The 25,356-nt window shown below is 41.9% G+C and overlaps 1 protein-coding gene across 1 annotated transcript in view; it reads left to right on the top strand.

Annotated features, from left to right (window-relative positions):
• The first annotated feature begins 241 nt into the window (after positions 1–241).
• ACP6 (acid phosphatase 6, lysophosphatidic) overlaps positions 242–25,356 on the top strand; it is a 40,056-nt gene continuing 14,941 nt past the window's right edge. The window contains 1 exon segment of the mRNA XM_028503092.2: positions 242–452. Coding sequence (XP_028358893.1) covers positions 242–452 — 211 coding nt within the window.

Below are 25,356 nucleotides of genomic sequence, written 5' to 3'. Positions count from 1 at the left end.
GCAGCCAATTCTGTCCCAGGTTAAAACTCCCAGGAAGTCTTCGGTGCTGCCACCTCTATTTCTTATCCCACGCTTGCATCTGGGGACCCCTCAGTTGCAGCAGTCCCAACTTGGGAGGCTGAGCGTGCATGCCCACTGCTTCCCAGGAACTTGGGGCGGCAGCTGAGAGCTGGGAGCTCGCGGAGGGTGTGTGTTCATGTCCTGTAGCCTCTCTCTAGAGGGCAGCCGGGGGGCTTCCACCATGATTACCAATGTCTTCTGGGGGCACATGTGGGTACCCGTGGGTGTTCTGGCTTCGCTGCAGTACTTTATCTACCAGTGGTGGGTGGCCCTGGAGCAGCTGCAACAACAGCATCCCATGGACCACAACCTCCTGGAGTTGAAAATGGTGCAGGTGGTATTTCAAGGCGTGCGCGGAGTTCTCTCAAGTTTCTCTCCCACAGGAGGAGCAGGTGAGAGGTGGGCAAGGGCGAGGGCTGCTGGGGCCAGGACTGTATTACCAAACAGTGGCGGGGCGGGCAGCCACCCGGACAGAACACACACCTTTGGAATTTTATCCTCGTGGAGCAGGTTCCTGCTTCTAGTCCAGACGAAGTGAAAACAGCAGTTGCCAGTTCACCCCTTGTTCTTAAGTGAAGGTGCTGGCCTGGAGTTCACCCTCCCTCAACCACTGGACCCTTTGGGTGCTGCGCCCGAGCTTCGAGTTGGGCCCAGGATAGCTGTGCCGCCTGTGCCCTAGTACAGTTAGCAGCACAGCATCGCTTCTGGTGCATATAAACCACCTAGGGATCTTGTTAAAATGGAGATTCTGACTCAGCAAAGGTGGGGTGGGGCCTGAAATTCTGCATTTCTAACATATTTGGGTAGCTTTGAGTGTTACGGAAAAGATGGCTCAGACGGCCTCGGAGCTTGCAAAGTGGGGTTTATTCACTCATGCGGACCCAGAGGAGATAAAGAATCCAAATTCTGGGCAATGAGGTCATCAAGCTGGAGTTTCCTTTACATGCTTGTTACAAGGCAAAAAGGGAGAGGGGAACAACTGCTAAAAGCAAGCATACAGAAGCAGAAGCGAAGGTCAGTATTTTGGCCTTGAGACAACTGCTTATTGGGGAAAGGCTGCTGTCTGGGAACAGCTGCTGGTCAGCTCCTACCTAACAATGGCTACCGTTTAGCTATGTCCCTTCACATTCCCCACTTTGATGCTATATGGTGTTTTTATCCCTTTAGCATCACTATATACCTGGCTATATGGCTGAGGTCCTTGGGAGGGTTGTAACCGCTGATACTGGTGTTGGTACCGCTGGAGGGCTAACACTTTGGCGGCTGCCCTACGAGTCACTGTGGCCCTAGGTGTTGGACCAAGGTCCGGAGGATGCAGGGTTCCATATGCCTGACACCTCTGGGTCTGGTATCCTATGGTCCTGGATATCACTCCAGCCTGGTATACCTTCCCTCCCCAAGTGCAGAGGGATTGCTGTGGCTGAATGCAACCTGATGGCATGTTAGTGGAGGAGCTGAAACCTGACCCTGGGAGATAGTAAGAGACCACTTTACCGCTGAGCATAATTTTATGCCTGGGGGTATTACATTTGTAGGCTGGGGCTGAGACAGGGGCCACATTTGTTAAGTGAAGCATACAATAAACCCAAATGCAGAGACCAAACAGTGATAAACTATTCCTAGGGTGATCTGCTCTTCGGGATTCCATTCTGCAGGTGTCACAGTCACTAGTCCAATTCCCAGTGTTCCTGCGAAGGTGCCAATTAAAGTTAGGTACCCTGCGGAACAATGGTCCATTCCTTGGTGTCTTCTTGACTGGCTGGCGTCCTCCAGTGCCTCAGCATGGGTATTCTAGGCGCAGGCCTAGTCCTCAGGTCCTTGGGATCTGCTGCTGTTTTGGCCCGGCTGTAGTGGATCCAAGGGGTGACTCCTGCAACCTAGGCAATGCTAGCAGCAGCAAGTCTGTCCAGGGCAGTCCAGTTTCCTGGTAGAATTTAGCTAAGGTTCCATTTTCCGTCCACACCCCTGATCATACTGTGAGTACTTCTGACAAGCCTGGTTGCTGAGCGTTGTGCTGGGTGATGCACCAGAACCCTGAGGAAGCTTGTAGGCTGCTGGGGCAGGTGAACCCCACGGAGCACTGTGAAGGGCCATGACAGAGGACTGCGAGGACGGCTGTGGGGGCACTTCAGATACACAGTGTGTGCCCTCTGCAACTCGACGTGAAGAGTAGGAGTGTGTTCAGGATGTGCTTCTGGTGTTTTTTTCTTAATTAGTCAGGCACTTCAGCAGCACGTGCATTCCCTCCCGGCACCGTTCCTGGGAGGGACTGCCAGGAGCAGGTTGTCCATGTACTGCAGAATTGTCAGGTCCAGCACACCTTAGCGAGGGGCTTCAGGTCTCCTGCTAGGGCTTCCCCAAATAAGGTTGGGAAGTTCTTAAACACTTGGGGCAGTTTAGTCCAGGTCAACTGAGTCTTGACCGCTGTGTGCGGATCTTTCCGTTCAAAGGCAAAAATGGGTTGGCTGGAAGGTGCTACAGGAATGCAGGAGAAGGCATCCTTCAGATTAAGGCAGGTAAACCACGTTGCTGTTGGGGGAAGCTGGCTCAGGAGGGTGTACGGGTTCGGGACGACCGGTGGAGGGTGACAGCTGCTTCGTTGATGGCCCACAGATCCTGGACGGGCTGGTACCCACTCCCGTCTGGCTGCCATCATGGGTCTGAGCAGGTGTGGCCCCATGTTATGAAGCCAACACTCTCTGAGCTCCCATGCAGGCACTGTAACTCGGGGGACCTGCCTCCTAGTCTCATCTTGAGTGGGGGGAGCCTTTCTTTATCTCCCTGGCCCAGAGCATGGCCACAGCTATTCAGCATACCTACATGACCAGCCGAAGGCTATAGGTATGTCAAATGACTATGCCATGGATTAGCTGTAAAGCTGTTGCTGTACAAAACAGCCCTGCATGTTCTTGCTCTGTGTGTCCCTATCCCAACTTACACCTGTGGGGGAAGGGGTGAAGACATCTTAAAATTTCCTGGGTGCCTTGAGTTCTGGACCCCATTTTAAATGCCCATTTGGGGTTCCCTCTCTTGGCTGCATCCTGCAACAATCTCTTATTTTAGATATACACCCACTTTAAATTCCTTTAAAGGACAATGGACGAAGGTCTTATCTTTTTGTAACTACTTCCAGCTGGAAATAGACGTTGTCCTACCTACCCGTGGGTCAGGGGTGCCCTGAAAGGGGGGGGTGCAGCATGGAGGGAATCCTTCCTGTAAGGGGAAGGACCTTACAGAATCCTGGTTAGTTGGCTGTCACCAGAAAGTTGCAGGCTTGGTGTCCAAAGACTGGCATTACTGGACCGTTGGCATCCTGGTCATATCCTGAAGATGACAGATATGGAAAGAGTTGGAAGGCACAATTAAATCATGACCACTAAATGATGAAGGCAGGAACTTAAGAATGGCCTATCTGAAGGAAGGTGTACAAGGCATGTTACACCTATCCAAAACTCTTGTGGCCCATTATACTTCACTCAGGCTGAGGGGAATATATTAGGATTTCCCTCCTTTCAGATATCTGAACCCTTTCTGTCCAAGCCATCAAGACAGAAAAGGTAAAATTAGTTCTAAAGTGAAGCCCACAGATCGCCCAAACTGCTCATCAACCCAACCACTCAGTTCAGCCAAACCATTGAGTTTTAGGGGGTGATGATGAAGAATGGGCTCCTTAAGTGAGGCCTATATTGCAACCAAGGTAATGAAGTTATAGGCATACATCCTATGAAAACAGAAGAACACACAGATTAATTCACACAATAGTCTTCAAACTAGTCTTTGTGCCTGTGAGACTGTCTTTTGGGAAGACATTCAGTTGCAAGGTCCTTCCTGCAATGACATTTAGCAATGGCAATTTGACAGGTTCTCCATACCTATACATTGAATATCTTTGATGATATTACAAAACCAGTTTTAACTTTTAAACAAAAAGACGCTTTTAAGACAGCTGTGTCATTCTGGTGTCCAATACTGAGCATTGTGATTTTTCTTGAACCACAATTTTTCTCCTTAAGATCATCCTTACTGTTATTAAAGGGACTACTTTGAGTTCTGTTTTTTATTTTGACTGTTCATTTGCATAAACACACCAAGAGCAGCCTGGATCACTTATGATCTTTAAGTCTGCTTTGCTGGAACTCACACAGGGAACCTTTAGATGGACTTCTTAGTCCACCCCTTGGGGCACAGAAGCAGAGCCACACATCCGCCATCTGGCTTCGCCTGTACCAGTTGTTTCACTCAGATCCTTGAGGTTTTCATTGTGCCCACAGGTTTCTTTTTGGCCATCTTTTATGAAAGCAACCTTCGTTCCTTCCCTGGAAAGACTGCCATGAACTGCACAACCAAACAAAGTACCAGGTTTTTCTCGTGGGCTTACACTAGCTTCGCAAGTCAATCACTGTTCCTCAGGGCTTTCTGGGACGACCAGAACCCATACATGCCTCCTTCCTACGTGACATTCCAGTCAAAGTCTTGGTTAACAAAACCACCATTAGCAACTGATCTTATTGGTTTTATGCAAAGAAACCTTATGTCTTCACTCACTCCTTCAGAATGCCAAATTCTGGAGGGATCAGGTAGGGAGAAAAATACAAAGCCTGAAGGAAAATCCTTTCCCTTCTGATATCCACTGGGCTTCTCAAAACTTTCACTTCCAGACATTCTGCAACACTCACAAACCCTCTATTCTTTCTTTCATACAGCTTCTGATATCCACAAAGATTGCATCTCCATGCCTTATATCTTCTATTATTAACTAACACCGCATAATTCCTTCCTAAAACTTTTACTTTTCCATTTATTTTTGCAGTTTCCCACAGACCTTCTTCATTTATATATATTATATTTTTTATTTACTTCTTTACAGAGTGTGAAGTTTCAACCTTCCCTGGAATCCTCAATTTCCTTTTTAGAGCAAATACAGAGAAAAATCCAAAACACAGAGTTCCAGAACAATACACAGGTAGGGGCATTCTCTTGCACCAATGTGTCCATCGGTGCCTCACAGAGACATGCTCCTTCAGGCCCAGTCTTTTGGCAGAGATATGCTGCTTTGCCTCTGGCTGAAGCACTCATCAGCCCCAAATGACCCTCTCTGGGTCCCAAGTGGCAAAGGCATTCTCCCCGACCAGTTACAGGTGACCTTTCTTAGGTCTTACAGGTAACCTTAAACAGTACAGAGGGTTTCTGATCAGAAACAACACCAATGTTAGAAATTTGCTCTTTTCCCACAAAACCAGAAAACGAATAGTTGAGGTTTCCTTTACTCCAGGTTTAAAACTTTACATTCTTTATACATAATTTTACTCACTTAGATTTAACCATCATTCTTTTTTAATGCTGGTTCCTCTCCCACACTGGGAAGGACTATACTTAAACTCAACATGTGGCAGCCAAAAGTCCCTGGCACTGCAGATACCTTCCACTAAAATTCCCTAGATTTGCAGGGATATCCTGCAGTTTTCTGAAGCTCAGATCCTGCAAACACCCTATAGGTCAGATGCTCACCCTTGGACCTCTGTTCATGTCCTTTAGAACCAGAGCCATTTTTATCAGAACCAGTTAGAGAACCAGACTGATGCAGTGCCCACACAGCAGCAGCATACAGCCTATAATCTGAAGAGAGCCCTTAGCCTGGCCCCCTTGCCCAGTTCCAAGATGGAGGGGCTCTCACGTGACTCATCATCCAAGATGATGACAACCATGCACACTCCACCCTCCACAGTGGGGCACTCAAGTGGCTCATCATCCATTTTACCCAAAATGGTGGTGCAACCACATGGCTTGCTGTCCGATCTCCAATTTGCATGCAATATAGTACTGTGGCAGAACCCCACCCCCCCATGATGACTTCTCCCGGTCGGTGCTGACAGACAAGGGAAGGGACTCTCAGGTCGCCCACTTGGCCTTGCCCCTCTCGGGTCTCATAGGTTTCATCTTAGCTAAGCCTGCCCATGTAGAATTTGGGTTAAACGCCCAGCCACTAGGCCGTATGACAGACCCAGGAATTGCAGGTTAGGGCTCACTCACGCTCCGTAGGCTTCCACCCGTGGAGCAACAAACAGTCATTCACACAAACACACCGAGTATATTACATTCCCACCCACCCGAACTGTGGGAACCCTGTCTGGGCCTCCCAAACTGTGGGAGCCCTGCCTGGGCCTTCCGGCCTGAGGGGTGATCAGTCCCTCCTTCCACTCCAAGAGTGGGCCTGGTTTTCGGGCTCCTGGTCCCTGCGGGGCACTTACCAGATTCCAGATTGGTGCCTTCCCAGATACCACCAGTTCACACCCCACCAGCCTGGGTCAAAGAGCAGTCCGGGGCCGAGCCTGTGAAGCCCGGAATGTTCAGGACCTGAAATCACCCGGGCACCCGCACCTCTTTATCACCACTGGGCCCCACCAGCTGCCCCAAGGCCACCTTCACTGGAGGCAACAGCCCGCTCCTGTGAGTCGCTTTGCGGTCAGGGAATCTAAATGTTACGGAAAAGACGACTCAGATGGCCTCGGAGTTTGCGAAGTGGGGTTTATTCACTCTTGTGGACCCAGAGAAGATAAAGAATCCAAATTCTGGGCAATGAGGTCAAGCTGGAGTTTCCTTTACATGCTTGTTACAAGGCAAAAAGGGAGGGGGGAACAACTGCTAAAAGCAAGCATACAGAAGCAGAAGCGAAGGTCAGTATTTTGGCCTTGAGACAACTGTTTATTGGGGAAAGGCTGCTGTCTGGGAACAGCTGCTGGTCAGCTCCTACCTAACAATGGCTACTGTTTAGCTATGCCCCATCACATGAGTAAAAGAGTGTAGTGCATTTCTGTGTGACCATTTTGAAAGTTGTAGAGTTGCAGTGACCTTTGTAACAGGGATGATCCTAACTGGGATCAGAGTAGATAACAGAAGTCTATGATTTGGGAACAGATTTTTACAATGGCTTCCTCTCAGGGTTTCCTGGAGACCATTTGAGATTCTTTGTTTTTAAAGATTTTTGAAAATTGCTGTTCAAGTACAGTTGTCTCCACTTTTGGTCTACCACTGACCCCCACCCCAGCCATCTCCACCATCCGGCCTCCAACCTACCCCCCTTGGCTTTGTCCATCTGCCCACATTACAAAGGTTCCTTGATAACACTTCCCTCTTCTCTCCCTATTATCCCCTCCTACCTCCCTTCTGGTTACTATCAGTTTATTCTTAATTTGAATGTCTCTGGTTATGTTTTGTTTGCTTGTTTTGTTGATTAGGTTCCACTTGTAGGTAAGATCATATGGTATTTGTCTTTCACTGCTTGACTTATTTTACTTAGCATAATGCTCTCCAGATCCATCCATGCTGTTACGAAGGGTAGGAGTTCCTTCTTTCTTTCTGCTGTATAGTATTCCATCATGCAAATGTACCACAGTTTTTTAAAAAATATACTTTATTGATTATTCTATTACCATTGTCCCATTTTCCCTTCACTCCCCTCCACCCTACACACCCCCTCTCACACACATTACCCCCCTTTAGTTCATGTTCATGGGTCATACATGTAAGTTCTTTGTTTTCTACATTTCCTATACTACTCTTATCCTCCCCCTTTCTATTTTCTACCTACCATATGTGCTACTTATTCTCTGTACTTTTCCCCCCTCTCTCCCCCTCTCACTCCCCTGTTGATAAACCTCCATGTGATCTCCATTTCTGTGCTTCTGTTCTTGTTCTAGTTGTTTGTTTAGTTTGCTTTTGTTTTTGTTTTAGGTGTGGTTGTTAATTATTGTGAGTTTGTTGTCATTTTACTGTTCATATTTTTTATCTTCTTTTTCTTAGATAAGTCCCTTTAACATTTCATATAATATGGGGTTGGTGATGATGAATTCCTTTAATTTGACCTTATCTGAGAAGCACTTTATCTGCCCTTCCATTCTAAATGAAAGCTTTGCTGGATAGAGCAATCTTGGATGTATGTCCTTGCCTGTCATGACTTGGAATACCTCTTTCCAGCCCCTTCTTGCCTGCAAGGTTTCTTTTGAGAAATCAGCTGATAGCCGTATGGGAACTCCTTTATAGTGACTGCCTCCTTATCTCTTGCTGCTTTTAAGCTTCTCTCCTTAATTTTAATCTTGGATAATGTAATTATGATGTGCCTTTGTGTATTCTTCCTTGGGTCCATCTTCTTTGGGGCTCTCTGAGATTCCTGGACTTATTAGAGGTCTATTTCATTTGCCAGATTAAGGAAGTTCTCCTTCATTATTTGTTCAAATAAGTTTTCAGTTTTTTGCTCTTCCTCTTCTTCCTCTGGTACCCCTATAATTCAGATGTTGGAATCTTTAAAAATGTCCTGAAGGTTCCTAAGCCTCTCCTTATTTTCTTGAATTCTTGTTTCTTAATTCTTTTCTGGTTAGATGTTTCTTTCTTCCTTCTGGTCCACTCCATTGATTTGAGTCCCAGTTTCCTTCCCATCACTATTGGTTCCCTATACATTTTCCTTTATTTCACTTAGTGTAGCCTTCATTTTTTCATCTAATTTGTGACTAAATTCAACCAAATCTGTGAGCATCCTGATTACCAGTATTTCTAACTGTGCTTCTGATAGGTTGGCTATCTCCTCATCGCCTACTTGTATTTTTCTGGATCTTTGATCTGTTCTTTCATTTGAGACATTTTTTTTTGTCTTGACATATCTGTTATGTAGTAAGGGGTGGAGCCTTAGGTGTTCACCCAGGCTGAGTAACCCACATCCCTGTGTTGTGATGCTGTATGTGGGAAAGGGGTCTGAGAGGGAACAGTGGTGCTTGCCCACTCTCTGCTGGATTTCAGTCACTTCTACTACCTCCCACAAGCAAATTGGGCCCTCCTGGTGCTGATTCCCATGTGGGTGGGTTTGTATACATTCTAGGATCCTGTGGGTCTCTCCAACAGACTCTCCTGTGAGGCTGGGAGTTTCTCCTGCTGCTGCCTCAACCCCCCCATGGGTGTTTTAAATCAGTGGTTTGAGGCCTTATTTCCTGGCATTGGGGCCCTGGGTTGTACAGTCTGTCCCACTCCCCAGGTGTTTCTCCCAGGAGAAAGAATGTGGGACCGCCCAGTCTGCAATCCACTGTCTCTGCAAGTCCGCCAGCTGCTGCCTTGCCAGCCAGCTGCAGCCCTGCACACCCCACTTCACTATCTGCCGCCTCACTGGGTCCACCAGCCACTGCCTTGCGGAGAGTCCTCTTTGCCTGGCTGCCTGTCTCTGCGCCTCCTAGTGGTGTGGATGAATGTGTCTTCTTTAACTCTTTGATTGTCAGACTTCCATACAGTTTGATTTTCTGTCAATTCTGGTTGTTTTTGTTTTTAAATTGTTGTCCTTCTTTTGGTTGTGTGAGGAGGCACAGTGTATCTACCTACACCTCCATCTTGGCTGGAAGTCTCAATATAGCACAGTTTTTTGATCCACTTATTTACTGATGCCACCTAGGTTGCTTCCAGCACTTGGCTATTATAAATTGTGCTGCTATAAACATTGGATTCATAGGTTCTTTTGAATTGATGTTTAAGAGTTCTTAGGATATAATCCCAGCAGTGGAATTGCTGGGTCAAAAGGAAGTTCCATTTTTAGTTTCTTGAGGAACTTCCATACTGTTTTCCACCAGACTACATTCTGACCAACAGTGTACTAGGGTTTCCTTTTCTCCACAACCTCAACAACATTTGTTGTTTGTTGATTTGGTTATGATGACCATTCTGACCAGTGTGAAGTGATACCTCATTGTGGTTTTAATTTGCATCTCTCTGATGGTTAGTGGTACCGAGCATCCTTATATATATCTCTGGGTCATCTGTATGTCCTCCTTGGAGAAGTGTCTGTTTAGGACCTTTGCCCGTTTTTTAATTGTGCTGTTTGTCTTCCTGGAGTGGAGTTGTGTGAGTTCTTTATATATTTTGGAGGTCAAACCCTTGTGTGAGGTGTCATTTGAAAATATATTTTCCCATACAGTTGGTCCCCTTCTCATTTGCTGATGGTTTCTTTAGCTGTGCTGAAGATTTATTTTTAATTTTTTAATTTTTTTATTAAATATTTTGTTTATTTATTTTTAGAGAGGGAAGGGAGGGAGGGAGAGAGAGAGACAGACAGACAGACAGAGAGACAGACAGACAGACACAGACATCAATGTGCGGTTGCTGGGGGTTATGACCTGCAACCCAGGAATGTACCCTGGCTGGGAATCGAACCTGGGACACTTTGGTTCCCAGCCCGCTCTCAATCCACTGAGCTACGCCAGCCAGGGCTGAAGATTTTTATTTTGATGAAGTCCCATTTGTTTATTTGCCTTGTTCTTGGAGACATATTGGTGAAAATAGTGCTGCATGGAATCTGAGATTTTCCTGCCTATGTTTTCCTCTAGGACTTTTATGGTGTCATGAGTTATAGTTTAGCCTTTCATCCATCTTGAGTTTATTTTTGAATATGGTATAAGTTGGTGGTTGAATTTCATTTTTTGGCATGTAATTGTCCAGATCCTCCAACACCATTTATTGAAGAGGCTACTTTTACTCCATTTTATGTTTCTGCCCCCTTGTCAAATATTAATTGACCATAGAGACTTGGGTTTATTTCTAGGCTTTCTATTCTGTTCCACGATCTATGTGTCTGTTCTTATGCCAGTACCAAACTGTTTTGATTACTGTGCCTTGTAATATAGTTTGATATCAGGTATTGTGATCCCTCCTACTTTGGCCTTTTTTCTCAAAATTGCTGTAGCTATTCAGGGTTGTTTTTTGTTCCATATAAATTTTTGAAATGTTTGCTGGATATCTATGAAATATGTCATTGGTATTTTAATAGGGATTGCATTACATCTATAAATCGCCTTGGGTAGTATGGACATTTTGATGATGTTAATTCTTCCAATACATGAATGGACACATGATCCATTTGTTTGTGTCTTCCTTAATTTCCTTCTTCAGTGTTGTATAGTTTTCTGAGTACAGGTGTTTTACCTCCTTCATTAGGTTTATTCCTAGGTACTTTATTTTTTTGTTGCTATTATCAAATGGGTTTTTCCCCCTGTTTTCTGTTTCTGCTATTTCATTGTTGTACAAAAATGCCTTCAATTTCTGAATATTGACTTTGTATCCCCCTATTTTGCCAAGTTCACCTATTAGGTTGAGTAATTTGGGGGGGGAATCTATAGGATTTTCTCTGTACACTAACATGTCATCTGCAAACAATGACAGTTTTGTTTCCTCCTTTCCAATTTGTAAGCATTTTATTTTTGTTGTCTGATTGCTGTGGCTAGGACTTCCAATACTATGTTCAATAGAAGTGATGAAAGCAGACATCCTTGTCTTGTTCCTGATCTCAGTAAGAAAGCTTTTAGTTTTTGCCCATTGAGTATGATGTTGGCTGTAGGTTTCTCCTATGTCCTTTATTATGTGGAGGAATGCTCCCTTTATTCCCACTTTGCTGAATGTTTTTATCATAAATGTGTGCTGTACCTTATCAAATGCTTTTTCTGCATGTATTGATAGGATTGTGTGATGTTTATGTTTCCTTTTGTTTATGTGATATATTACATTTATAGATTTGTGAATATTGTACCATCCTGGCAGAGTGGGCTAGAGATACCTGAGAGGAGACTGGGGATGGAAGCTTTGGGGAGAAAACTAAGAGAGTGGCTGCTGGGATCTCAGTACTGAGTCATCCACCACAGGGCAGCAGCCATCGTGCTCAGACAGAGCATTCCGTTCTGAACCACAGCAGTCTGAGGGGAAACAGCAGCACCACCCCCAGGAGAGACTCTGCCAGGGCTCTGTGGTGCTTAAACCTGACTGCTGAGTCCGTTTGAGATTCTTTTGAAGGCTTCTGATGTGCTGTATCTTGAGGCTCTCCTTTTCTATTTTGGTTTTCTATACCTCTTGTGGAAGGGACTTAAGGCAGGAAAAGAGTTAAAAATTGGCTAGTCTTTTGGTTATAATGTCTTTAAAAATATACCTGGTTTGGTCAGGAAAACTATAATTAAAGCACAAATAATTAGTTATTAAAATGATTACCTTTTTTGTATTTATTTCTTGGAGGAGAGCCAGCGAAGGTCTCTGACCTTTTAGTGCAGGTAGGCTTATGGCTTAAGGACTGGCTATCTAGTGAAAATTACCAGTAATAGGCAACATGAAATCATCAGGCTGCCAGCTGTCACACTTAGCTTCAGAGTGTTTTTACATTATCAGTCCTCCAGTTAATGTTGGAGCAGATTCAACAGCATGTCCAAACCCAGTATTAGGCATACTCTTCTCTATCATAGCTGCTTTCCAGAAACCTTTTAGGGCTTTGTCCTCACATTATATACCTGAAAACTGAATTTTCAAAGCTTACCACAGATGAAATAAAAACTTTAAAGTACTTCCCACATAAATAAATCTTATGGGACACTTAATTCTACTACCAGATTACTAGTTAGCCTTTCTATATTGCTATACCACTTTCTAGTACTGGACTTTCTTTTCTCTCTTCCTTCCTCTCTCCTTTCCTCTCTCCTGTTCTCCCTTTTTCTCCCTCCCTTCTTACTCTCTCAGTCCCTAGTTTTGCCTTTTTATATTAGGTCATTACATTTTCCTTATGATGTTGTACATAGCCCATCTCCTGTGCATTCCCCCTTCATTCTTGTTACAGAAAAGCTGGAAAATAACATACTGGAATAGAAGACTCATAGTAAAGGCAAAGTTATCAGTAATAGCAGAGAATAAAAAATAGAATATCTAGGCCTGGACTTAGTATGTATAGTATATGTACTCTCTGGAGTGCCTAAAAAATTAGATTTTTGTTTTAAGGGTTTCTTCTGAGCTGGGGGTGGGGTGTGGTTGGTATCTTTTGTCGTTATGTTGGAAGGGGCAGTTGTTGCTCAGGTTGAATGCCAGTTTCATTTATCTTCTGTCTTTATAGTCATGAAATAATGGAATATCTGAGTCCATGTCCTCACTTTGCAGCTAGGAAAGGCACATTGCCTCTTCTGTCTGCTTACATTCTCTGGCCTTTAGGCAGATGCACTAAACATCTTTGGTTATCTCATATGAAGTTTTGTGCATAAAAGTGGGAGGGTGGAAATAACTCTATTTAAGCTATGAGCTAGTGTCACTGACCTTCTGTAGCTTGTTTGTGGAGCTCCTCTCTCAGGTTTTCTTTTTTTCAAGATCCAATTTGATAAAGGTGGCTATTGGGAATTTCTACTCTTCCTGGTTCTGCTATTAATTTTAATTTTAGATGGGATTACCTAGCAACAATTCTAAAACTAAAATTGTCTTGGTTGATGTTTCCAGACTTCTGACTGGTGTCTAGATAAACATGTGATGAGTCACTTCATTTAGTTGTATCAGAAATCCACAGAGAATAGCATTGTGTAAAACTAGATGTTTTACTGAGTTTTTTTTTTTTTATGGCTTCAATGACTATTAACTTGTCTTCCTTTAGCTATACTCTGGAAATAAAACTCTGGAACTTGATTGGCCATTTTTTCTGATCATTGGCTCTTCTTCCTTTAGCTATACTCTGGAAATAAAACTCTGGAACTTGATTGGCCATTTTTTCTGACCATTGGCTTAGATCCACGTACATTTTCAAAAGATAAATTTGTCCCTGCTTTCAAATTTCCCTCAGCTGCCTTCCAGATGGTGGCAGAATGGCCTCCAGTTAGGCAGTTTCCTCTATTTTTGTAAAATAAAATCCAACCTATCTCATTTCCACTGCTGACTAAGGCATTTGGTTCTATATTTACTTGATAATGTAAATGAGCTGAGAAGCATAATGCCAGTCTCATTGTTGCTTAATACCTATCCAAAGCTCTGCTAAGAGAAGGGTTTTCAGGAAGCATTGTATGAATGATGTGCTGGTCAGTTTATTTACTCCTCTGGAGCAGTGGTCCTTAACCTTGGTGGGATATTAGACTCAATTGGGGAGCTTAAAAAATACTGATACCTCAGTTTTCCCAGATATTCTGGTTTAATTAGCCAAAGCATTTAGACTTGGTAAAAGCTTCTCTGGGGAAGCTTTAGAAGGATCTGGACTGGAGATCATTTAAAAAGTTGAGGCTCTACCCCTAGGAGATCTGGATGTGATTAACTCAGGATGGGGCTCAGGCATTGGTAACTTTTTAAAAAATTTCCAGTGATGGCAGTGTGCAGTCAAGGTTAGGATCATTGCTTTTTTCTAAAATCTACACCTGGGAGATTTTTGTTTAATTTTAAGTAGATTTTTCTTTTACTTGAAATGTAGCACATCGATCCCCAAATAGCAGTCTTCACAGAAATGGACTTTGGTGAGATACTATCCTTCAGTTTTTGAGGAAACAAAATGAGAAACAGTCCTACAGAACTCATTGTTGTGACTACTGGAAAGATGCTCATTATACTACTCTAGCCTCTTTATGAGGACCCTTGGGTGGAATGTAACTGTTCACCTTAGAAGTTGGCTTGCTTTTATCTTTAAGCTTATCTAGCTGATCAGGTTTCTTCTTTTACATACAAACCAGAAAGCTTAGTGTCGAATCTTAGTTCACCTACAACAATATATGGATTTTTATGATGTGCATTTTTGAGTAACTTTATCACTGTGTGTACCTTTTTTTTTTTTTGGTTCCTTGTCTTCTTTGCTTTTTTCTTTCTTGCTTACTTTGACTTAGTTGTCTATGGTTTTGCTATCATCTGCTTTAAGTTAGTTCTTGAAAATGGGGTATAAATAATTAGGTAAAATATAAAGCTAGTCTTTGTCAGTAACACAAGAACAAGAATGAGAGTATATATGTGGGGTGGACATTATGTATGGAACTGATGAGCCCCTTCATTCTTGAAAATCTCAAAACAGGTACTCTAGACTTGTCAAGACCTGAATTTTCATGAGTCATTTAACAGACACATCAAAGATCCTCTGTTGGCAACTGTTCCTAAAAGGAGGAGATTTCTTGCTTTTCTTTTTTTAAAGATTTTTTAAAATTTATTTTTAGAGAAAGGGAAGAGGGAGAAACAGGGAGAGAAGCATCAGTTTGCGACAGAAACATCAATTGGGTTGCCTTTTGCACACCCCCAACTTGGGTCCTGGCCCAAAACCCAGGTATGTGCCTTGACCAGGAATTGAACCAGCAACCTTTTTATTTGTGGCCCAACCACTGAATCACACCAGTCAGGGCAGGAGATTTCTTACACTGAATAGGCCCTGTGGAGTTGGTATCAGGACCTGTGATAGACACTAGGCTTCTAAGGATGGATAATTCAGTCTCAATTGTAAAGGGGGTTATAATGAGCTGAAGGAGAAAATACAAAACAGATTCCAGTTATGGGAACATGCTGGGAGTGCTGGGAACAAAAAGGAGGTGTATTCAATCTTAAAATGCCTAAAACTGAACTCAGCCTGTCAACTGTTCGGTCTTGGTCTTGTTTTTAGTCAAGGAGTACCTCCATTACCCTTGTCATCTTAGACACCCAGGCTTGTAAGAAAAGTAATTTTTATCTATTCTTCCTTGTTTACCCGCCAACATAACCCCCAAATAAAGCTTTTATTACTTGCTAAGATTAACTCAAATGTCTCACACCTACCCCTTCTATTCCTACTGCCTTAGATGTGGTCTTAGGCTCTTATCTACTCTGTTGCAGACATCCTGAAATTGGCTTTTCTGCATCTAGTCTCTCCATTTCAAATATGATCTATACTGCTGGCTTTCAGACTATTTTATGGAAATTGTGTACTATGGGCATGCTAAGTAGCTGGGGCTCTGGGTTCCCACTCCTACTTAAGCTAGAGAAATTACAGTTTCTGCCTTTAAATATACAATTTAAAGTTAAACTCTACTTGGTATTTACTAATTAAGTTTGAAAACCACTCCCAGGTTGAGGCAAATCAAACAACTTCTTTCCTATAGACAGTCTTCACCATTGCTGCTTTGCTCAAGCTTTCTCTATATAGGGTGGAACAAAGTAAGTTTACAGTTGTGAGTATCTGAAACACAGAGTTTATTATTGTATTACTTTTTATTAATTATTGTATTTTTTCCATATGAACAACTGTAAAGCTACTTTTGCTATACCCTGGATTCTTGGAATTCTCAATACCATCCTCTCTTCTTACCCACTTTATACTTTCAAGTCCAGATCTTTGTTTCTATTTTAATACTGCTATCATTTACATTCATAGCTTGCTGTCTCTACTAACTGAAAACTTCAAAGGCAGGGTCATGTTATCTCAATCTTGGTATCTTCCAAAAGATTTGGAAGATTGCTGGCACTAGTAATTGTACCTACTGCATGCCAAAATCTTTGTTGGCATTCAAAATGCAGAGATCAATAGATGACCCTGTCTGTGTTATCAGGAAGTTAAGTCTACTGAGGAGGACAGTCTGGTAAAGGAGCTCTTTGTACAGTTTGGTAAAGGCCACAAAAAATTACCAATGTTTCTGAGAGAGTTGGGGCCATGATCATGGCTTCAGAGAATATTTAAGCTGTCTTAGGAAGTGAGCAGAAGTCATTCCAGATGAAAGATAAAATTCTTGGTAGAAGAAACATGAGATTGAAAGGGCAAAAGGTGTGAGGATGGTGTTATAAGAAACAAACTGTGTGACTTGAGAGAAAGTGTGTAGGGCATGGTGAAGGGAGAAAGAGGCAGAGGCCATCATGTGCTGTGAGCCCTTGAAAGGTTTATGTAGGAAATTTATAACATCAGAACTTTGAAAGAAGGAGCAGTGATTAAAAGACAGTAGGGTGAAGGTGTCTGATCTGAACACCCAGTCTTCTGATATCAGTTGCTGTAGCACCAGCAGGGAAGAGGCTCAAATGTTGGAGGAAAGTTGCAAGTGGGACTGAGTCCATGCCTTTTGAAAGAATAGAGATCTTCCTCAGTACAAAGAGAACCTGGGACTTCTAGTGGCACTCTCCTGGGATATTTCTGGAAGGGGGCCCAGATAAATACAATCATATGTGATATAACAGGTTTTCAAATGTTAGTTTTACAACAAAACAAAGCAGTGGGAAATTGAATTCAATATTTTGATTGTAAGTGCTGTGGGAATTCCGACAAAAGACAATCACTGAAAGCTGGAGTAGTCACTGATAGGGAAGTAAGACTTGAATTATGATTGAACCTTGGATAGGCAAATAGGGACAGGAGTCCCTCTGAGCAAGCAAGGGAAACAAGCTGAGAGAAGATGCTGAGGAACAGTGAGCGTGGTCTAGTCTGGGAGGGGAGGAGAGAGATAGAGTACAGCTGGGAACAGGGCTGGGCCAAGGTGCAGAAGTCCTAGAAGACCAAATGCTTTAAAACATTAGGAAAAGCTACTGATAATGATGAAAGTGATTTAGCAAAGTGGATATGTATGTGTGAATTGTGGGGGTGGAAGGGAGTCACAGGCTTGTAGCTAAGGTAATAAGTTTTTATACTCAGACAGTAAGATAAAAGAAGGACAATAGAAGTGACTTTTTTCTAGATGGTAATCAACAGGGGATGGTCAAACAGTGGGGAGAGTCAGAAATTTGAGTTGGGGGCCTAAGAGAATTGTAGGAGCATTGAGAGAGACATAAGTTGGGAAAAGGAGCTGGTATATGAGATCAGAAGAAAAAATTTGTTTTTTAAATGGAAGTCATCATGTCTGACTCAGTGAGTGTAAGAATTTTATGGACAGTTGGAGCTATGAGATCTATGGTTACTTGTGATATTTTGAAAACCATCCCAGTACAGTTGGGGCAGAAGCCAGATTGCAAGGAGTAAACGAAGATGGTAAAGAAGTGAAGGTTTCTTAGAGAGCAGTGACTTGTTTGAGAAATTGGATGAAAGGAAGTGAAATACGTGGTAGTTACACGGGTCATTTAAGTAGAGTCCTTAAGGGAGGGCCAAGGAAACCTGCAGGTTAATTCCTTGAAAATTTTACAGGTCTATGGTCACTGAGTTCTTTGGCTTCTATATTTCCTATACTATTCTTAACCTCCACCTGTCTCTTTTCTACCTACCATTTATGCTACTTATTCCTGTATTTCCCCCCATTTCCCTGATCCCCACTGATAACCCTCCATGTGATCTCCATTTCTGTGGTTCTGTTCCTGTTCTAGTTGTTTACTTAGTTTATGGTTGTTTTTCTTTTAGGTTCAGTTGTTGATGGTTCTGAGTTTGTTCTCATTTTACTGTTCATAGTTTTTGATCTTCTTTTCCTTAGACAAGTCTCTTTAGCATTTCATGTAATGTAAGGGCTGGGTGATGATGAACTCCTTTAACTTGATCTTATCTGGGAAGCACTTTATCTGCCCTTCCATTCTAAATTGTAGCTTTGCTGGATAGAGTAATCTTGGATGTAGGGTCCTTGCCTTTCATGACTTTGAACTTATTTCAGCCCCTTTTGCCTATAAGGTTTCTTTTGAGCTGATAGTCTTATGGAAACTCCTTTGTAGGTAAGTGTCTCCTTTTCTCTTGCTGCTTTCTAGATTCTCTCCTTATCTTTAATCATGGGTAATGTAATTATGATGTGCCCTGATTTGTGCTTCATTGGGTCCAGCTTCTTTGGGACTCTCTGAGCTTCTTGGACTTTCTGGAAGTCTATTTCCTTTGCAAGATTAGAGAAGTTCTCCTTCATTATTTGTTCAAATAAGTGTTCAATTTCTTGCTCTTCCTCTTCTCCTTCTGGCACCCCTATGATTCAGATGCTGGAATGTTTAAAGTTGTCTCAGAGGTTCCTAAGACTCTCCTCATTTTTTTGGAATTCTTGTTTATTCATTCTGTTCTGGTTGAATGTTTATTTCTTCCTTCTGTTCCAAACCATTGATTTGAGTCCCAGTTTCTTTCCCATCACTGTTGGTGCCCTGTACATTTTCTTATTTAATTTTCATAACCTTCACTTTTTCCTCTATTTTGTGACCATACTCAACCAGTTCTGTGAGCATTCTGATTACCAGTGTTTTGAACTGTGCATCTGATTGATTGGCTATTATCTTCATTGCTTAGTTGTATTTTTTTCTGGGACTTTGATCTGCTCTTTCATTTGGGCCATATTTTTTTTTGTCTCAGTGCACCTGTTGTGTAGTAAGGGGCAGAGCCTTAGGTATTCACCAGATCAGGGCAACCCAAGTCTCTGCACTTTGGTGCTGTATGTGGGTGAGGAGTCTGAGAGGGAACAGTGCTACTTGCTCAGCTCTCTGTAGGCTTTCACTCACTTCCCCTGCTACCCACAAGCTAATTGGGTCCTTCTGGTGCTGATTCCTGCATGGGTGGTTTTGTGTATGTTCTAGGACCCTCTGGGTCTCTCCATTGGTCTTTCCTGTGAAGCTGGCAGTTTCTCCTGCCACTGCAATTCCAACAGGTTTTTTCAGTCAGAGGTTTTGAGGCTTTATTTCCCCACACTGGAACCCTGGGTTGTGTGGCCTGTTTTGCTCCCCAGTTGTTCCTCCTGGTTTATCCTCACACAGATGTGGGACCACCCAGTCCACCAGCCACTGCCTCAACATGTCTGCCTACTGCTGCCTTACATGCCCCAGTCCTCCAGCTTGCCACCTTGTCCCAAGTCCTCTCCTCCTGGGTGCCCAGCTCTGCCCCTCCTAGTGGTTTGGATTAATGTTTCTTCTTTAACTCCTTGGTTGTTGGACTTCCATACAGTTTGATTTTATGTCAGTTCTGGTGTTTTTAATTTTTAAATTTGTTGTTGTCCTTTTGTTGAGCGAGGAGACACAGTGTATCTACCTACACCTCTACCTTGGCCAGAAGTCCAAAATATACATTCTTTTCAAGTGCACGTGGAACAGTTTCTAGGATAGACCATGTGTCAGGACAAAAAACAAGTCTCAATAAATTTACGAAGATTGAAATCACATCAAGCATTTTATCTGAGCATAGCAGTATGAATGAAACTAGAAATCAATCACAAGAATAAAACTGAAAAACACACAAAGACATGGAGGCTAAATAACATGTTAAACAATAACAATGAGATCAAGGAAGAAATCAAAAGCTACATTGAAACAAATGAAAATGAAAGCACAACCCAAAATCTGTGGATCACAGCAAAAGCAATCCTAAGAGGGAAATTGGCATTACAGACCAACCTCAAGAAACAAGGAAACTCTCCATTTAACTTTACATTTAAAGTAGTTGTAAAAAGAGTAATAAAGGAAGCCCAAAGTGAATAGAAGGAAGGAAATAATAAAGGTCAGAACAGAAATACATAAAATAGTTTTAAAAAAAACTAGGAAAGATCAATGACACCAAGAGCTGTGTCTTTGAAAAGATAAAGATTGACACACCTTTAACCAGACTCATCCAGAAAAAAAATAGAGGCCCCAAATCAATAAAATCAGAAATGAAAGTGAAGTAACACCTGACAGAAAAGAAATTCAAAGAATTGTAAGAAAACATTAAGAACAACTATATGCTAAAAAAGTGGACCATCTAGATGAAATGGATAAATTCCTAGAAACATATAGTCATCTAAAATGGAATCAGGAAGAATCAGAGAATCTGAATAGACAGATTAGAACTAGTGAGACTAAAGCAGTAATTTAACAACAACAAAAAAACATACTACAAATAAAAGTCCTGGACCAGATGGCTTCACAGGCAAATTTACCAAAGATTGAAAGAACACTTACCCTTTTCAACCCATTTCAAAAAGTTCAAGAGGAGTTAATATTCCTAATCTCATGGCTTTTACAAAGCCACCATTATCCTAATTCCAAACCAGATAAAGACACTAGAGAAAGAAAATTATAGGCCAGTATCCCATATGAGCATAGATGCTAAAATCTTCAACAAAATATTAGTAAATTGGACCTAGCAATACAGTAAAAAGATCATATGCTATAATGAAATGTGATTTATTCCAGGGATGCAAGGTTGGTAAAATAATCAATAAACATGCAAATCAATAAACATGATATACTGCATAAACAAAATGAAGAATAAAAATCACATGATCATTTCCATATGTGTAGAAAAAGCATTTGAATAGACCCAACCCTCATTTATGATAGAAACTTTCAGCAAACTGAGAATAGTACTGAACATCCTAGCCACAGCAATCAGAGAAGAAATAAACCTGTCGTTATTTGCAGATGGCATGAAACTATATATAGAGAACCCTAAAGATTCCACAGAAAAACTACTAGAACAGATAAAAGAATTCAGTAGAGTAGCAGGACACAAATGCCCAGAAATCAGTCACATTTTTACACCAATAATAAACTATTAGAATGGGAAACTGAGAATACAGTTTCATTCACAATTGCTTGAAAAAAATGTAAGTACCTAAGAATAAGTTTATTCAAGAATGTAAAAAACATGTACTCAGAAAATTATAACCACATTGAAGAAAGAGATTGAAGAAGGTACATATAAGTGGAAGCATATACTTTGTTCATGGATAGGAAAAATTAACATTATTAAAATATCCATACTACCCAAGCAATCTATAGAATCAAGAGAATTCCTATAAAGGTACCAATGGCATATTTCACAGAACTAGAAGAAATATTTCAAAACTTTATATGGAACCAGAAAAGGCCCCACATAGCAAGAGCAATCTTGAGAGGAACAAAGTTGGAGGAATCACACTACCTGGTATGAAGCTATACTACAAGGCCATGGGAATCAAAGCAGCATGGTACTGGCATAAAAACAGACATAGATCAATGGAAGAGAATAGATAGCCTAGAAATAAACCTCCAGCTTTATAGTCAATTAATATTTGATAAGGGAGGCAGAAACATACAATTCAGTAAAGATAGTCAATTCCATGAATGGTGTTTAGGGAATGGGACACATTAAAAAAAATGAAACTAGATTACCTTCTCACACCATATACAAGAATAAACTCAGAATGAATTAAAAACTTAAATGTTAGACAAGAACCCATAAAAATCCTAGAAGAAAACATAGGCAGTAAAATCTCAGCTGGTTCTCATAGCAATATTTTTTTCTAATGACTCACCTTAGGCAGGGAAACTAAAGAAAAGCATGGGACTACATTAAACTAAAAGGTTTTTGCATGGCAAAGGAATCCAACAAAATGAAAATATAATACACTGAATGAGAGAACATATTCACTGATATATCTGATAAGGGCTTAATATTCAAAATTTATCAGGAATTGATAAAATTCAACACCAAAAAAATCCAATTAGGAAACAGACAAAGGCCCTGAATAGATACTTCTCTGAAGAGCACACACAGATGACCAGTGGACATATGGCAGTATGCTCAACATCGCTAATCAGAGAAAAGAAAATTAAATCCATGATGAGATATCACCTCACATCCATTAGAATGGCTATCACCAGTAAGTCAAGTGTTGGTGAGGATGTGGAGAAAAGGGAGCCCTAGTGCACTGATGGCGGGAATGTAGATTGGTGCAGCCACTGTGGAAAGCAGTATGGGTAAACCTAAAAAAATTAAATGTAGAACTGCCTTATGATCCAGCAATTCCACTTCTGGGAATAAAGAAACCCTAAATACTAATTTGAAAGAATATATACAGCCCTGTGTTCAGTGAAATGTTTAAAATAACCAAGATTTGGTAACAGTCCAAGTACCCATCAGTAAATGAGCCAATAGAATGCCATCGTACTTTTACACAATGGAATACTATTCAGCTGTAAAAAAAGAAGGAAATCTTACCTTTTGTAATACCTGGAGAGTATTATGCTAAGTGAAGTAACACAGAGAAAGACAAGTACCATGTAAGTAGAATCTAATAAAAATAACAGTGGAGACAGACTCTGACAGCCCTTGGTGGAAAGGGCATTGGTGGCTGGGTGGGAAGAGAGAAAGGATTAAGCAAAGAAAAAAACTTATGGACACAGAGAACAGTATGGTGATTGCCAGAGGGAAAGGGTGTGGGGGAGGTTGAAGAAGATATAGAGGGGATAAATGGTGATGGAAGGAGACTTGGGGTGGTAAACACACTGTACAGTGTATGGATGATGTAGGGTTATATACCTGAAAGTTACATAATTTTATTAACCAGTGTCACCCTCAACAAATTAAATAAGAACTAGAGAAATGGCAAGAAGTAAAAAATAAAATACTAAATTGGTGCCATAAGATAGGGGTTCATGTTATTTTGTGTAGCTTTGGCAGTATTTCAAATAGTTACAACATTTCCATCAGACTTTTTACAAAAAATATGTAAGTGGTAGAAACCTCCAGCCAGAGGAGGTTTCCCTGCTCCCAGATGTGTTGGGTAGTGTTACTGATTCTGACTGAAGTTGGCTGTTTGCCACAAACAGCATGTGCGTAGGTTAATGCATAGCAGACAGAATGGGCTGCCCTTTATTTCCCACTAGCCCTTGAGCTTAGGAACAATCCACAATGCCCGGCCTTCTGAAAGCTTCACTTGCTCAGCTTCTAAAAGGCAAATATCCTCTACTCATAAACACCAAAAGCATGACTGAAGTAGGAAAGATGTTTGTTGGTGGCAGACTGATATGCAGGCATGTTTCAGACTGAGTCTTCCCCAGGTTTTCAGCAAGGAGGGAAATGGTGTCATCCTCAGTCTCTAGTGTGGCTGCTTCGGTAGCAGTGTCCTGCATGTGACCCAGATGCCATGGGACTCCAATAACCAGTATCAAGGAGCTTGAATAGACCAAAGAACCCCTCAACGTGTTACAATTAATAGAAGTGGTACAACTTTAGGATATCATTTCAGGTGTAAAAGCTTATAGAAATCCCAGAACATTATGTGTAGGCTATAGTGAATCAGTCTGTGAGAAAAGCTTGGGGTTGTTGGTCTGTATCATACAGTCATTCATTCAATGTTGGGGTCCGCCCTGCCTGGCCTCAGGAAGTTATAACGGCCCGTGACTAAGGCTGAGTGGAAGACCTCCGGACCAGGAGACACTAAGGAGACAACGCTTATTTCACTGGCAGGAGCACTGCCTGCTCCTTGCCTGGCTCCCATTGCTTGGTTGGATAGTCAATGATGGGTAGCAATTCTCTGAAGAGAATGAATCTAAGACAGACATGATCACAAAAGAAAAGCCACCAGGGAAGAGACTCAGGGGGCTGTGGAAATGAGGGGATGATCGGCATCAGCCCCTGCCTCCTTGGCTTTGACAAAGCCTGAGTCCTTGTTCTGGCTGTGAGAAATCCAAATATCCTGGATGCCTTTGTCTCCTCTGCCCAACTCAAGCCTGCAGAAATAACAGGGGCGGTGCAGCCCAGACCAGAGTCAGTGGACCCCTGGGGTAATTAGGCCTGGGGCATAGAATATGCAAGATCCTGTGAGACCTGCTTGCTGGAGGATGCTCTTGAATTAGAATATGAAGGCACAGGCAGGAAATGAAACTAGCTTTTAGGTCCTGTAGCTTTTTAAGTGATAAAACTCCCAAAACTCAGCATGAGCCCTGTCAGCCCTTTGAAAGCTATCTATTCATTTGATCTTCCCTGCCAGACTGCAATCAACAAACTGCATCTGTATTCTTAATAAAAGCCTGCTTGGGCAGGAAGGCGGGGCACTCTCCACTAGAGAGAGTGGCCATGCTGTTCCTATTCCTCCACAGGACTCAGTAATCCATGTGTATTTCTCTCATACCATGAGCAGCTGCAGCATTTTCGGTCACCATGGGCCAGTGGCTGCCTCAATTCAACATATATTTGAGTGCCACCTCAAATGTACCTTATTTATCATAAACTGTAGGTACAATATCCAGATACCAATATCAGACACAAGATAGGAATTATCATGTGTTATATTAAAGGTTTAAGTTATAGTTATTGTTATTTTTATATTTAAAGGGCTTACTATGCATCAAACATTATTCTAAGATTTGTATATATGAACTTGCCTAATTCTTGTAATAATCCTGTGATGTAGGTAACAATTTACAGATAAGTGAACTAAGGCACACAGGCTAAGTGACTTCTCTAGGGACACAAAACTGGTAAATGGTATAGCTTGGATTCTAACCCTGGCAGTCTGGTTTCAGAATTCATACTCTTCCCCTTCATGCTTCTCAGAGTACATCTACACCTAGAGAGGACACCGCTGATCATTTCACCAACAAAGTGGGTGAATTCTGATATTCTAGTCAAGTTACCACAGGCTACTTTAAAGTCTTGAGGGACTTATTATCAATAATTTGGGACTAATAGCTCTTTGGAGCTAAACACTCCACCGATTGACCTCAGCAAGTTCCAAAGAAGTGCTGATGGGAGCTCTTTTCTTTTCTTTTCTTTTCTTTTCTTTTCTTTTCTTTTCTTTTCTTTTCTTTTCTTTTCTTTTCTTTTCTTTTCTTTTCTTGTTTCTTTTCCTTTTTAACTTGTTTTATTGATGTTCAAATATAGTTGTCTCCATTTTCCCACCACCACTTTCCCCCGGCCTACCCACACCCACC

The sequence above is a fragment of the Phyllostomus discolor genome, chromosome 14 (assembly GCF_004126475.2).
Source record: "Phyllostomus discolor isolate MPI-MPIP mPhyDis1 chromosome 14, mPhyDis1.pri.v3, whole genome shotgun sequence".
Classification (NCBI taxonomy): Eukaryota; Metazoa; Chordata; class Mammalia; order Chiroptera; family Phyllostomidae; genus Phyllostomus; species Phyllostomus discolor.
The sequence above is the reverse complement of the archived record's forward strand: the minus strand, read 5'-3'. Positions and strand labels throughout refer to the sequence as shown.